The 14,304-nt window shown below is 39.7% G+C and overlaps 1 protein-coding gene across 2 annotated transcripts in view; it reads right to left on the minus strand.

The window, feature by feature from the left end:
• The window catches only part of ARMC8 (armadillo repeat containing 8), a 109,693-nt gene that overhangs the window by 23,823 nt on the left and 71,566 nt on the right, over window positions 1-14,304 (minus strand). For both annotated transcript variants that reach the window (XM_042998293.1, XM_007087426.3), the window contains exons 13-16: window positions 8,765-8,847; window positions 8,371-8,452; window positions 4,563-4,649; window positions 1,807-1,899 (exon numbers count right to left, since the gene is read on the minus strand). In XM_042998293.1, coding sequence (XP_042854227.1) covers window positions 1,807-1,899; window positions 4,563-4,649; window positions 8,371-8,452; window positions 8,765-8,847 — 345 coding nt within the window. The remainder of the gene's footprint in view (window positions 1-1,806; window positions 1,900-4,562; window positions 4,650-8,370; window positions 8,453-8,764; window positions 8,848-14,304) is intronic.

Raw genomic sequence — 14,304 nt, forward strand, 5'->3', positions numbered from 1 at the left:
CACAGCAAATTCCAAATAACTTGTAAATCAACTTCTGGTACAAAAATCTCTTGTAAACTACAGACTTATTATAATACGTGGTTACTGCCCTACAGGAACTTATTTTTAATTAAGGACCTAAGACATGCGAAAGATGAAGTTACCTAATGACACAAGGTGGCATGGCAGAGTAAAAAGAGTACTGGGCTGTGTCACAAAGACCCAAGCCAGGGGCGCCTAGGTGGCTCAATCAGTTAAGCAACTGACTTCAACTCAGGTCATGATTTCACGGTTCGTGAGTTGAGCCTTGCATCAGACTCTGTGCCGACAGCTCAGAGCCTAGAGCCTGCTTTGGAATCTGCGTCTCACTCTCTCTCTGACCCTCCCCTGCTCACACTCTGTCTCTCCAAAAAAAAAAAGAAAAACTCAAGCCAAAGATGATTCCAGGATTTGATATTTGGTGGGCAGAGAAGAAAGCAGCAGCTGGTTATACAGTGACTAAGGAGAATAAGATAGTTAATATGGATGAGGAATGGGATAAGTTCAATTTTCAACAATAAATTGTACATGTCAGGGAGGCCACAAATGAAGTCTCACAGGCCATTTAAGTGATAGACCTGGGAAACAAGGGACAATTTTGTTTGGGTATATATATTTCAAAGTAACTTCTATTAGGGGGCGGTGAAACCATGAGAGTAGGTGAAGTCCCTGAAACTCAAGTGTAAAGGGAATTGGAACCTGGGTACTGAAACTGGGGAAACATTCCCTGAGAAGGAGGTTAAAAAGGTGGCTGGGAAGAAAGTGAGGTTTTTTAAAAAAAAAAAAAAAAAAAGCTAACTCCTGGGAAAGAGTCTCAAGAAAGAGAAGTGCTAACAGCTGATGCAAAGTTTAAGAGAAAAATACCCAAAACTATTGGATTCGGTGTTTGCTTAGAAGATGATTATTTCTATCACAAAGTTTGTCTGAAAAAACAGCAGATATACATGGAACAGGAAGAAGAATATGAGTCTGAAACAGGTTCAGAACCTTTTGTCATCACTTATTACTTGTGACAACCTGGATGATTCATTTACCCTCCAAGTCCCAGTTTCCCAATTATAAAGTGGATATAAACCAATATAACTCAAAACAAGAATTAGAGATAAAACACAGTGCTTAGTGTCTGATGCATAGTAACTAAATTGTAACTACTATAATTATATTTGAAGAAATCCGTGTAGGATTTTCATTTTCAATTTCAACAAATTTTATTTTAATAAATCTTAAGGAAAAATGGTTATTGACTTCATAGTTACAAAGTTTTATAATTTAGATTATCACAAATTATTTACTAGAAGTTGTTAAGAAATTATTCAGCACTTATGCATTGTTCTGTTACATTGGGCAAGTTACTTAATCACTCTGTGCTTGAGTTTACTTGTCTGTGAAATATGAATACTCCTAGCTTATTTCAGAGTTGTTATAAAGAGCAAAGGAGACATGAAAGGGCTTTGTAAAGCAGGTAGCTTAAGGCAGGTATCAATATATTCATGGTAAGGAAAATTGGCTTTCTCCATGTTTGATGTCCAGTTTCAACATGTATCCACTTTCCTTAATAATAAAATGGGAGAACTGTGGCACCCAGTGGACGTGCAACTTGCTTATATTCAAATCTGAAAGTTGACTACTCAGTCTTCCAGGTCCTCGGTCATTAGAAAACTGGGCCAAAATAACCTTTTTTAAAAAGCAGATTGCAGACATTTCAAATTACACATTCTTTAGTTTTTACTTTGATAACAGCTCCATTCTCTTTGTAAATGATGACATATATAAAAGAACGAAACGTACCATTAAAGCCCAAATTCCATTCACTCGCAAAGCGGGATTTTCACTTTGGGTTAATCCACAAAGTAGTTCCACAGCTCCGGATTCTAAAATTGGCTATGATTGGAAAGGAAAAATGCACAGTTTTAAAGTCAGGTTTGCGACTGAATGTGTATATACCCTGGCACTCTGTCTTTGGTTTCTTTCCTACTCTCACCCAACTCCAAGCGACTTTCACAAGGATACAAAAATTACCTTGAGAAGGGTAAGAGAAGAACAGTTCTTCTCTTAATAATTCCAACACTAAAAATAGTCCCAGTCATTTCTCTTTTCTATGTAGTTCTGAAAGACTCCGGAGTTGTCTTAATTTCTGTACATTCCACACATGACCTTATGATTCCACTATCTAATTCCACATTCTCATGCTCACCGTCATTTGAGATGCTCACTCCCTGCCTGCTGCACACGTGTATCCCACGTGTTCTTTACCTGCTGGGACTATGACAACATGGTGGCTTAGACGGAACTTACATAACCAAACTCTTCTTTCCAGATTGTCAATGTTATTCCAAACATGCCGCAGAACCCATCTTTTAGAACTACTGTCAGGACTACCTATGAATGGTACAAACAAAACTGCCGCATACTTTTATAATCATACCACGTTTTACATCTAACATAGCATACTTTATTACTTCGGATCCTTGGCTGAAAACAGGTTTAATAATTTCTAAAAAAAAAAAAATTCACACCTTAGAGGAAAGATCTGTCACCAAAGAATGCTTAAAAGGCTACCTTTCAAGTGGGTTCCAGAACTGTCTTAAGCAATCCAGACTTACACAGGGGAAAAAAAGGGCAGTGCTTTTCAAAAATTTTTGGAAAAGGGTACACATTCCTCCACTTGTACAAATTGGTTTTGTTCTTTTTGAAACCTTTTTTGAGTATGGTAGACACAAAATATTACATTGTTTCAGTTGTACAACAGTGATTCAACAAGTTTATATATACATCATGCTATGTGTACAGCCCATCACCATATAATGCTATTACAATACCTGTCACTCCTGAGACTCGTTCCACAACTACAAGCCTGTGTCTCCCAATTCCCTTTCATCCATTTTGCCCGTCTCCCCACCTCCTGTTTTGTTTTTTATTTGGAAGTAACTTCAAACTCATAAAGCAGCAAGAATAGTATAAGGTACTTCCACTTATTCTTTTCCCAGATTCAACAATTTTTAACATTTTGCTGTATTTGCTGTATCATTATCTCTCTCCTTCTGTATGCCCATATCCACATTTACCTTTTTCCGAACAATTTGAAAGTAGAGCATATACCCCTCATACTTCAGTATGTATTTCCTAAGTACAAAGATGTTCTCTTAGATAACTACAGAGCAGTTACCAAATTCAGAGAAATTAACGTTAAAACAATACTTTTATCAAATCTATAGTCCGTGTGTCAATTTTGTCAAGTAGCCTAATAAATGCTTTTATAGCATTTCCTTCCCTTGCAGTTCAGGGTCCAGTTTATTTTTAATATTAAAAAAATGGGGGCACCTGAGAGGCTCAGTCGTTAAGTGTTAACTCTTGATTTTGGCTCAGGTCATGACCTCACGGTTCCTAAGTTCGTGCCCTGTTTCACAGTGATAGGGCAGAGCCTGAATGGGATTCCCTCGCTCCATCTTTCTCTGCCCCTCCCCCGCTTGTGCACATGTGCATGCACGCTCCTTTTCTCAAAATAAACTTAAAAATTTTCATTAATTAAAAAAAAAAAAAATCAATCACATTAATGATCCTGTGCCTGAGCTCATCTACCTCACTTCTAACCAGACCCTGACTATATATTTGGAAGGTAGATCTGAGGCAACAGAAGAGCTGTTTGGGATGATAAATGGTATTGTACTGACTGCAATCAGATCATCATCATGCCAAGAACCCCAGGACCAGGGCAGAGAAAAACAGATGGAAACTATGGCATCCTGTCTAGACTTTCTCTTCCTTCAGAATAACTCCCAGTCTCTCCCCGTTTGTTCCAAGATTTCTGCTGGCTGAATAACTGTCTCTGAACCTCCACCTTGTTACTAAATGCCTTCCTAATTATAGTCAAAAGCCTACAGGTGTTGCAATGCCAAAAAGAAACTCAACAAAAATGGAACTACTAAATAAAGGGTAGTGGCTAACCCTTGGCTCGCAACTGGGCAGACCAGAGATATTTTCACATAATAAAACTAACTTTATAAGGCTCCTTCCCTCCTTTATTAAAGCTTATTGTAGTTTTCCCTAGTCTAAAAACAATACATACACATGTAATTTGTAAAACGTATAAAAGGGAAAAATATTCCCACTTGCAATCCCTCCCCAAACAACTACCATTAACATTAAACATTAAAAAGATGATTTTCCAATGGCAGCAGTTATTTCCTTGAAACGATTTCCAATCCTGGTTTATAAAATTGAGTCTTCATTTATTCTTTAGTATATACAGTTTGAAAATAGTCTATTACTTTTGTAATTATTCCTTACATTTGCAGTTGTGGGCAGTTTAGGTTAACTCTAAGCTAAAATATCTTTTAAATAAGCTTCATATGCCAGACAGAAAAGGGAGAATAGGAAATTAAAACCGTATTTTGAAAAATGATTTAATTTTCATGCACACCCCTCATCAAACAATTCAGAAGTAGTTTTTAAACCCCAATCCTGCAATTTCAGTTAACTGCTATGAAAATTATTTGACTAAGCTCTAGACTGGGCAAAGCCTAGGAAGAGAAATTGATACTAACCTCTTTGCTTGGAGAAAATTCAAGAAGAAGATTACATAGCATGGAAGATGCTACTACTAGGATTTCATCTGGTGCATTTTGTAAAACCTATGGAATTTAAAAAAGGGATGCTATTAATGGTTTGGAACAATGAAGGTGAGATCATAAGAACAAATGAGAACCAAACACAATTTATCTTGTAATGTGACTTTTCATATCGGAGAAAGAGTTAGGAAAGATCCACTTGATACCGTGTCAAACCTTACCTGGTGCTCTAATTATGACTAAGACCCTTGCACCTATCTTGCAGGAGAAGCTACAGCCCCACTGCCAGGATGGCAGGCGCTGCACAGAAAGAGACAAACACAAGTCAGGGATGGGGTGCTCTATAGGACAAGTGTGAACACCATAGGATGGCTTTGGGACAAGTTAGCTCCATTTACTCCATCACATCAGACCACTTACGAAACCACAAAGTTGCCCTAGGGCCTGAAACGTTCTGATGTATGTTGTCTCTAGAAGGACCTGTTTGACCAAGAGCATGGATGAGTCAAGCTACTACACAGCTAGGGCAATGTGGGGACGGGTTTTCAGCACTGGAATCACAGCCCTGGTCCCAACCCTAATCCACTTACTAGATGTGCTCAAGTTTACTTAAATATGCTCAAGTTTACTTGAATTGAGGAAAACTGCACTTCCTCCGTAGGACTTTTGAAGATTAAATGTGATACGGTGAATGTTAAGGGAAGCAACATGAGAATAAAGAACACAGACTTCCTGAATGCAAACTTCAGTTCCAACACTAAATAAGTATACTAATTCCTTGGCTGTAAAGTGGGGGTAATGGTATTGTTGTGAGAATTAACATGTGAAAAAATTTTAGAACAGTAACTGGCACACAGAAATGCAAGTTTTTTAAGTTAATTTATTGTCATAACTGTTATCATCCACATATAACAGGTATGAAGTAAACAAACTGCCATGGACTCTCACTCAACTCGGAAGACAGCAAAGCACAATGACAAGTGTTAGTCACCATTAGCTGTTATCAGAACCTGTGGTTTCTAGATTCTAAGAGAGAAGGCTTCAGAAACACCACCACTTATATGGAATATCCACTTCAACTAAATCCTCTGCATCAGCGATCAGATCAGGATTGGACTCATGATCCCAAAAGGAATCTTAGAAGATCTAGTTATACAAACTGGAAATGGATCATCGCAAAAAAAAAAAATTCAGAGTTAAACATGTTATCTGCTTTCTTCAGCTAAATCAAGTCTGAAGTTCCCAAGAATAAGCAAGAATTACAAAATAGAAATGGTTCTTTTAAGATACCGCATTTTAACTCTCCTGTGCACCATTACCTAGTTGATGAAGATCAAATCTCATATATTATGCATCCTGATCTGTGTTTGCCACAACCCCCTCTGAGATTATGTATCTTCCCTTGCCATATCCTTCCCTTCCTATATCCCTCAGGTACACGCCCTACCCGTTCTTTAAGCTCGTCCCCATTCCACAAGCTCCCTTGAAGCCCTTCCAGTCAGAAGCTGTTCCATCTTCCTCTGAACACCTCCTGCCTTAGTTTCTGACCTTTCCTAGGACCCTTATCACGGCCCACTATTCAAATTCTTTGTGCAGCCATGCCAATCTCCTTTGCTATTAACAAGTTTAAGCTTCTTAAAGGACTAATCTATCTATGGTCTAATTTATCCTGGCCCCTATCAACTGAATGGCAGTGCACAAAAGGGGTGCTCAAAGAATGTGAATTAAGAAAAACAGGGGTGCCTGGGTGGCTCAGTTGGTTGAGTGTCCGACTTTGGCTCAGGTCATGATCTCAAGGCTTGTGAGTTTGAGCCCCGTGTCGGGCTCTGTGCTGACAGCTCAGAGCCTGGAGTCTGCTTCGGATTCTGTGTCTCCCTCCCTCTCTGGACCTCCCTCGCTCATGCTCTGTCTCTGTCTCTGTCTCTGTCTCTCTCTCTCAAGAATAAATAAAACATTTTAAAAAATTTAAAAAAAGGAAAACAATCATTTTGCAAAAATTATACTACTTAGAATCATTGGTAGAAATAAGTGAGTGCCTACCAAGGCTTTAAAAAGTTGCTTTAAGAATTGACTTTAAAAATACTATTCGTTGTTATATAGAGATTAATGCACTTTTATCGAGTTTTATTTTCAAATGAGGTAACAATGATAAAAACAGGATTCTATGAAAATTTTAAAAGCATTACTCAATGTAGTGTAAGATATAACACTGAAATTCAGAAGCAGACATCTAACACTGACCAAACAGAATTTCACCAAAATAAGGACAAAAAATGATAACAAATAAAATTTTTAATTAAAATCAAATGCCTATTGTTCTATAGTTTGCTAACCAATAGTTGAAAACATAGCAAAGCAAAAGGGGAAAAAAATCAATAGCCATGCAAACAGCCTTTGAACAGAAACCTAAAAGTATCTGAAATAAATCAATGATTTACTTCCAAGCTTTTAGTATTACATTTTGTGCAACAAAGTAGTAGTTTGATACACTCACATGTACCCAAGTGAACGAAATCCTTCTACATGGCTCACCAAACCTTTGCCCAGGTAGAACTAGCTAGAAACAGCATGTTGTTCCATTTCTGATTCATATGAGCTGAGCAATTAGAGAAAATGGCTCCAGAGGAAATATTTGGGAATTATTTTGGGAAACAGGAGAGCATTAAAAAAAAAAAAGAATCTTGAATGGACAGAATCAATGAATCCAGATTATGCTACTATGAAAAAGGTGCCATCTAAAAACAAGAGTGCCGATCGCAAAACAGCCTTCCTGAAGAGAGCACTGGTCCAACTCTTTCACCTGGTGCTAATACCCCACCCCTCTACCACAGTATGAAGACATCCTTATGCTTCCTACCTACATGGACCATACACAGTGTTTCTGCTCATGCTGTTCCTCCCTCTGGAAAATCCTCCCGCCTTCCTTTTTTCCCCTCAAAGCCCCACTTCGTATTTTTCCTGCCTGAAGCCTCCCCTATTTCTACCACAATGATGTCTCTACTGTAACCTGAAGCTTTAAGATGAGAGCAAGTGGTCTGTAGTGTGCCCAGAGATTTTCATAGTAGGTACTGAAAAACAAAAACCAAAAACTTAAATGAAAAAATTCTGTCAATTAAATGCAAGGTGTATGATGACTTAAACAAAACAAAACAAAACAAAACAAAACAAAACAAAAAAAAATGGTGGACCAGAGACCAAGTTGACCTATGGTTCTGTAATATATTGGGGGGGGGGGGGGGGGAGGGCGGACATCAGCAGCCACCTGATGCCTAGTTGAAGTCTTGATTCAGACTTATTTGGCCTGAACAACTTTTTTGTTTTTGGCCCTCAAGGAAAGCTGTAAGACCAAAGAAGTGATATTGGTGTAGAGAAGCAGAAGATAACACTGTGGTAAAAAAAAATATCCAGGGATTCCCAAAAGACTAGGAACAAGTTATATCTCTAAATGGCTGATTTCTTTCCTTCTTATAATTAAAAATTACAAAGACTTTGGATCAAGTCTAAAGTGTAATAATACCAAACATACAAGGAGATAAGATGAAAAACTAAACTTTCGTTTAAGAAAAGATAACTAGGCACCTGTTTCCCTGTCACACTTGAGATGCTGACCCTGGAAACAGGTTCAGCAGACCTTGAGATGCTTACAACATCAGATTTGAGGAGATAAATATTCAAAATGCTTTAAACAAATATCAGCCCTGCTCCTAGACCTGGAGGGCGGTCAGCTACCTCAACTCACAAAAGACTCTGTGGATATGGGTGCTGCTTGCTGCTTGCTTCTTACCTTCATTAAAGGTTTCCACACAGCATGATCCTGGAAACTGGTTCGAAGCTGCTGCACAGATCTAGATAAACTGTGCAAACATCTACAAAGAACAATCAAAATTAGCTTCAAAAGAAGCTCAAACTTTTACTTTTCAAACACACTGCTTGGCATTTCACTAATTACTGATATGCACTTCAAGTATATCTATAGACATTGTTAATTCAACTACTTCAGGGCTTCACGGGCTTTTCAAGCTAGCTTCTCTGTTAAACGATGCTACACACTGTATGAGTTCACCTGAGAATACTTTTGAGTAACATTTGGATTCTGCGCTTACTCAGTGAAGGTCCGTAAAGGAAACAGGTTAAACACACGGCAAAGGGTTTTTATTCAGACCATTTAAAGCTCATACCTGACGGCAGCTAACCGCACCTTGACACTAGACTCAGACAAGCCAGTCACAATTCGGTCCATCATATTTTCAGTCTCAATGATCTGGAGAAAAAGGTTAATGCTGCATAAATAACAACAGGAAGACGACAAATTTCACTGCTTGTAAATGCAAGTATGTTAATATCCATTAGATGTTTAATGTTGTTTTTAGCAAGAGTTTTGACCCCTGGAACGATCATTTTGTGGTGGGGGCAGGCAGCTAGCTCATCAGAAAGGTAGTACTACCCACTAAGGACCTACCAGAATGATAGGCATTAAGGGGGCAGGTTTTTTGTTTATTTTTTACAAACACTGAAAACAGTAGCTACATGGCATAAATATTGCAGAGGTGTTGCGTAAATAGTATTGAGAAAAAGTAAAAGATATAACTGAATTATCATTGGGCAGGTTCCTGCCAGAGTGAGATTCTAGAAAAATCGTAGTCCACACTCAGCCCTTTATGAAATCTGCAAGTTTCTGACAGAGCCAACCTATGACTACTTTCTTACCAAGAATGGAAACTAAATATTTAGAAAAGTAACCCCTGCCATCTTTTTACTGTAACTCTATGTCCTGTTACTGCAGTCAGAAAGCTTTTTTTTGTTTTTTAATTTAAAAACAAGATAGCTTACAATCTTCCTTCATTTAAGCAATGTATACATACAAAATAAATACTGTGTGGAAGAAATTAAACTTAACTTGTGTGGTCCTATGGACAAACCATATATTAGAAACAATACTAACACAATCCCAACAAAAATGTTAACAAAAAAACCTAATATTCGTTAAGTACGTCTATGTCCTAGGCATTGTGCTAATAAGCTTATTACATTATCTGATTTAACCCTTTTTCAGGAATTATTATGATTATTCTCATCAGCATATTGGGAAACTGAGGATTCTAGATGATATAGAGTTTGCCTGGGATTACAAAACTGAGAGGAACCGAGGCATCTGACTCCAGAGTCCTGATGCTTAGCCATGCTTGTGATATGGCTGTGGCTACAGAAGTGTGCCTGTGTTCACAAGGTTGTCCCCAACATGAGTGACACATTAATGGGAGTTCTTACTCCCACCTAGGAGAACACCTGTCTGGGAGAACACTTGGAAAGATCAACCTGGGGAGCTTAAAAAACAAAAACAAAAAACCTCAGGCCAATTAAATCAGATTCTGTGGAGTAGGGCTCAGGCACCTGTTGGCAGAGTCCAGTGCGTAGCCAAGGCTAAGGATCACTGAGCTAGACCAAAATGACAGGAGTTAGAAGGCTGACCTCAGAACAGGAGCGGGTGGGAAATCTCCAGATGTTCAAGCCAAATGGAAAGAGAAAACAGTGTTGAAATTAACAGTGGTGGGGAGAAAAATACCAACTACTAAGAACATGGAACCATACTTTAGCTATGGAAGAGGAATAATTTTTTATGTATCAATTTGCAGGTTTCAAAGTGACAGAAGAAAACGTACATATTGATCTACTCCTCTCCCCAGACCAAATATAATCTCACCCTTACTTGTATGCACATCACCCTGTCCTGTTCCTTCTAGGCCCTCAGCTTCTATCTACTTTTGACCCTCACAGGCCTTGCTCCCTGACCTGTATGCCCTGCTCAGATACACCACTTAGTAGGCAGATTCCCCGTTTCCCTATCCTTCCACCACTCATTACTGCTTCATATCCCAGACCACTGATACTACAATGGAAGTCACCAAACCTGGCAGCCTGGTCTCAGTGTATGCTATCCCACCTCAGCAGGACCTTCATTCCTGGGTCCATCAGTGCTGCACTGACCGGCAAGAGATTCCAATATCCCCTAGGATGGTTGCTTCCTATTTCAAATTCTTCCCACCTCCTCATGCCCTAACTCCCTCTGTGCCCACCTCATTTTTGCAGGGACCTTGCTTTCTTCCTGGGACACAACTTCCTACTTCTCACTAATATGTCTCCAATAGTTCTCTTCACTCTTTGTTGAAGTGGGGTACTTCAAGCTCAAAGCCCTTCCACCCTGATCCAGCAACTACTTTCCACACCTCTTTCCTGCATCTTTATTCTGCCCCACCCCACTGGATCCTTCTCGAGCTACTCCACTGCCCATTTCCACCTCGACTTAAAAAAGACACAAGTGCCCAAACTTTAACCTCTTTAAGCTACAGTCCTCTCACCCCTTCCCTCCTTGAAATGGTCGCATGTCCCAAGGCTCTGCCCATCTCTCATCCTACGTATATGACAAGGCTGTGACTTCAAAATCAGCTTGATATTCCCTCATCTAAGATTCTTTATTCCAAGAATAAAGTGGTGGTGCCAAGGGGTGGGAGCATATGATTACTCTCCAAGAGCTGATTATTTTGAAGATGGTACTTTGGAGATGGAGAACAGTTATTAGACTGGCTGCAGGTGCTTAGGAAACCTGATTAGGGGCAAGACTCGAAAGAAGCTTCTAGAGGCACCAGGGTGGCTCAGTCAGCTGGGCATCTGACTTCGGCTCAGGTCATGATCTCATGGTTCATGAGTTCGAGCCTCCTGTCAGGCTCTCTGCTGACAGGTCAGAGCCTCGAGCCTACTTCAGACTCTGTCTCCTTCTCTCTGCCCCTTCCCCACTCACACGCTCTCTCTCAAAAATAAACATGAAAAAAATTAAAAAAAAAAAAAAAAGAGGCTCTAGATAATGTTTACTGGCCACATCCAGCCAAAATGTAAATCTGCCAAGTGACAAGTATAGCAATCATTAGGCATATAGATTTGCTCTATAATCTTGATCAACTCACTTGACCTCCCTGGGCCTTCAGTAAAATCAGGGAAGAGAGCAATGATTATTTGACTCCCCCTCCCAAAATCACGTTAGATGGGGCAAAATTATCACATTGTTCAGAAGTGACATGGGAAACAAGGTACAGTAGAAAAGACAAGATAGTACAGGTCTAGTTAGACAGGAGGTCAAAATCAGGGAGCGGGCAATTAAGAGCAAACAGGGCACAGCTCCTATTTACATGCCCACATTTACTTATTCAGTAAATACCTGAATGCTAGACATGGTTTTAAAACTTGAAGACAAAATGGTGAGGGAGAGAAAGCCCTTGTTCCCACCAAACTTACAATGTAGGATAAGCAAGTGCAATGAACTATTTAATGAGTGCTATGACACTCTATGGAATCTATGGAAACTATGTTAGCAAAAAGCACTTTAGGGATGACAGGGGCCATACGGTTTAAGGCAGACAGAGTGAATTAAGCATCTACAAATGGTGAGAGGAAAAACATCCATTCTCAGACTAGGATGTTGTACTACTGGCTGGGAAATGGCCATCAATGACCTTACCCGAGAATATTGAGGCTTAGGCCAGCAGACAGTGGAGAACTATGTTAGCAAGGCAGTCATTATAACCATCAGAGCAGAGCCTCATGCTTTAAGTTTCCTGGGGGTGTGGTGAACGGTATTTTGGAGATGGAAAATAGCTATATTCTGGCTGCTAAACCTTTCCCCTGTGTTAGGATATAAAATAGTAGGACTATTTGGAGGTATCTTCTCTTTTATGTACAAGATGACCCTTCTTAGGTTACAGTCTATCCAAATGTCTACAGTAGGAGGCCTGGATTTGTAACCAAACTTGTTGTGGAGAGACTTTAGTAACCCTGCTAAAGTTCTCGAAAGCCCACTACTTGAATGCCTGGTCTACTTTCTCCATCAAGGTATCAGTCTAGGAGCAAAATAATGCAAACTCAGAATGTGAACCTAGGATTCCGATCCACAAAGGTATTCTAAGAGCCTATGTGAATGAGCGACATGATCTAACTATGGTTTTGTATTCTTGAGGGTACTGAGGTCATCTGTGCAGGGATAAAAGGAGCATGATAGTGAATATACTGACCAAAATAAAGATAAAAATGTGATTATAAGGCAGAGAAAGGTTTGGAATCAAATTCAGAGACAAAATTTTCAGGTCACCTGGGAAGGAGTTGGCATTGGCTGTTGCCATAGCACTCTGACCCCCATGAAGGTCTAATAGAGTATCAGATAACTTTTTCAGACCTGGGGTTAGAAAGCCAAACACAATAAAACATGTTCTCCATGGTGCCTTTCAACAACTTCGGTACTGTGCTACAAAGCCTTGATAATGATGGAGAGCCAAGTCCCAGCCCCTGCAAAGGATTGGAGGTCTTTCCAGCCTATAAGAGCAATGCCAAGTAAAGCTTGAAATTGTTCTGCCTCATGATTCTTGCTGGAGATTCCCCAGCCATAGTTCAGCAAATATGCCCTATGGCACAGCTTGTGAATTTGCTTAAAAAAAAAAAAAAAAAAATGGGAAGGAAAGGAGGGAGAAGTGCCTCTGTTACACAGACACTGTGCCTGACCAGGAATATAAGTAGTGGATGAACCTTCAGAGTGGAAGTGCCATTTCTTTCTTTGCTCTTCTCAGGGGCCTGGGTTATAAATTTAACTACAGAGTTAACTCATAAAAGAATGCTGCATTCTAAATTGATCAAGTTTTAGGTCAATGGACCAGGTGCTATGCATTTCTCTGCTGGTGTCTTTAGTCTTCATGACTACATGCTTTTGCTAAGCTTTTTTTCTCTGTCATTGTGGCTCTTGCAGGGGTAGATGAGGATCTGACACTTCTGTTATTGGGACAGGAGAACCCTATGGCCTGTGGGAGTAAAGGGCAGTCAGCCTAGAAGGTGCATGGGGGAAATGCAGAACCCAGATAATCCTAAGGTTCCTGGAACACAAGGGAATGTTAATAAGATGAAAACGGCCTTGGCTTATAAGGAAATTCCCTAGTCTTCAATGAGCTCTAGTGAACTCACATTTTAGTTGTGGCCAAGTCATATACCATCTTTTCCTCAGAGCATATGAAGAACTGGAAGAGTCAGAATTAAAAACAAGACCCAACAATTCTTCCAGCATGACCCTGGATGAAGCATTTTCCAGTACTAGCAACTTCAGATTGGACTTTGAACTGTGATCGAAACAGGTCAAGCAGAGGATGCGAAAACCAGGCAGATTCCTAGTGGTGTCAAGAAACTTCTTAGACAGGTCAAAGTGGGTGGGTATGGAGTTAAGGGAGTTGGATGGTGAAGTGGGCATTTTCTTAACATCAATTATTTATGCTATGTGCACAATGGCCAGGCAAATACAATTCAATCCCAGGTAGGCTAAATTCCAGAAAGTTTTAACAGAGGATGACAAGAGAGAACTGGTCAGAAACAGTGAAGACTTGGAATCAAACTCTTTAAGTCAGAAGAGGCAGTTCTAAGATCTAAGCAGTATGTTATTAAATCCAGAAAGTCTAGTTAAAGCAGCAGGGACTAGCAGCCAAGCAGGATGCAGCACATGGAGGTCAGGAAGAAAGAGTAGGTCTGACAAGGAAAAAGGATCTACAATAGACACTGAACCTATTAGGTGTGGATGGCGACTCTTTCGTCTAATAAGCGTTGATGTAGAGGAGTCCCAGGGGCCACTATTTATGGTCTAGCCCCTCCTAAAACTTATTTTTCTAACGTCAGTGAAATCCAGAGACTCATTTTA

Source organism: Panthera tigris, chromosome C2 (genome assembly GCF_018350195.1).
Source record: "Panthera tigris isolate Pti1 chromosome C2, P.tigris_Pti1_mat1.1, whole genome shotgun sequence".
NCBI lineage: Eukaryota > Metazoa > Chordata > Mammalia > Carnivora > Felidae > Panthera > Panthera tigris.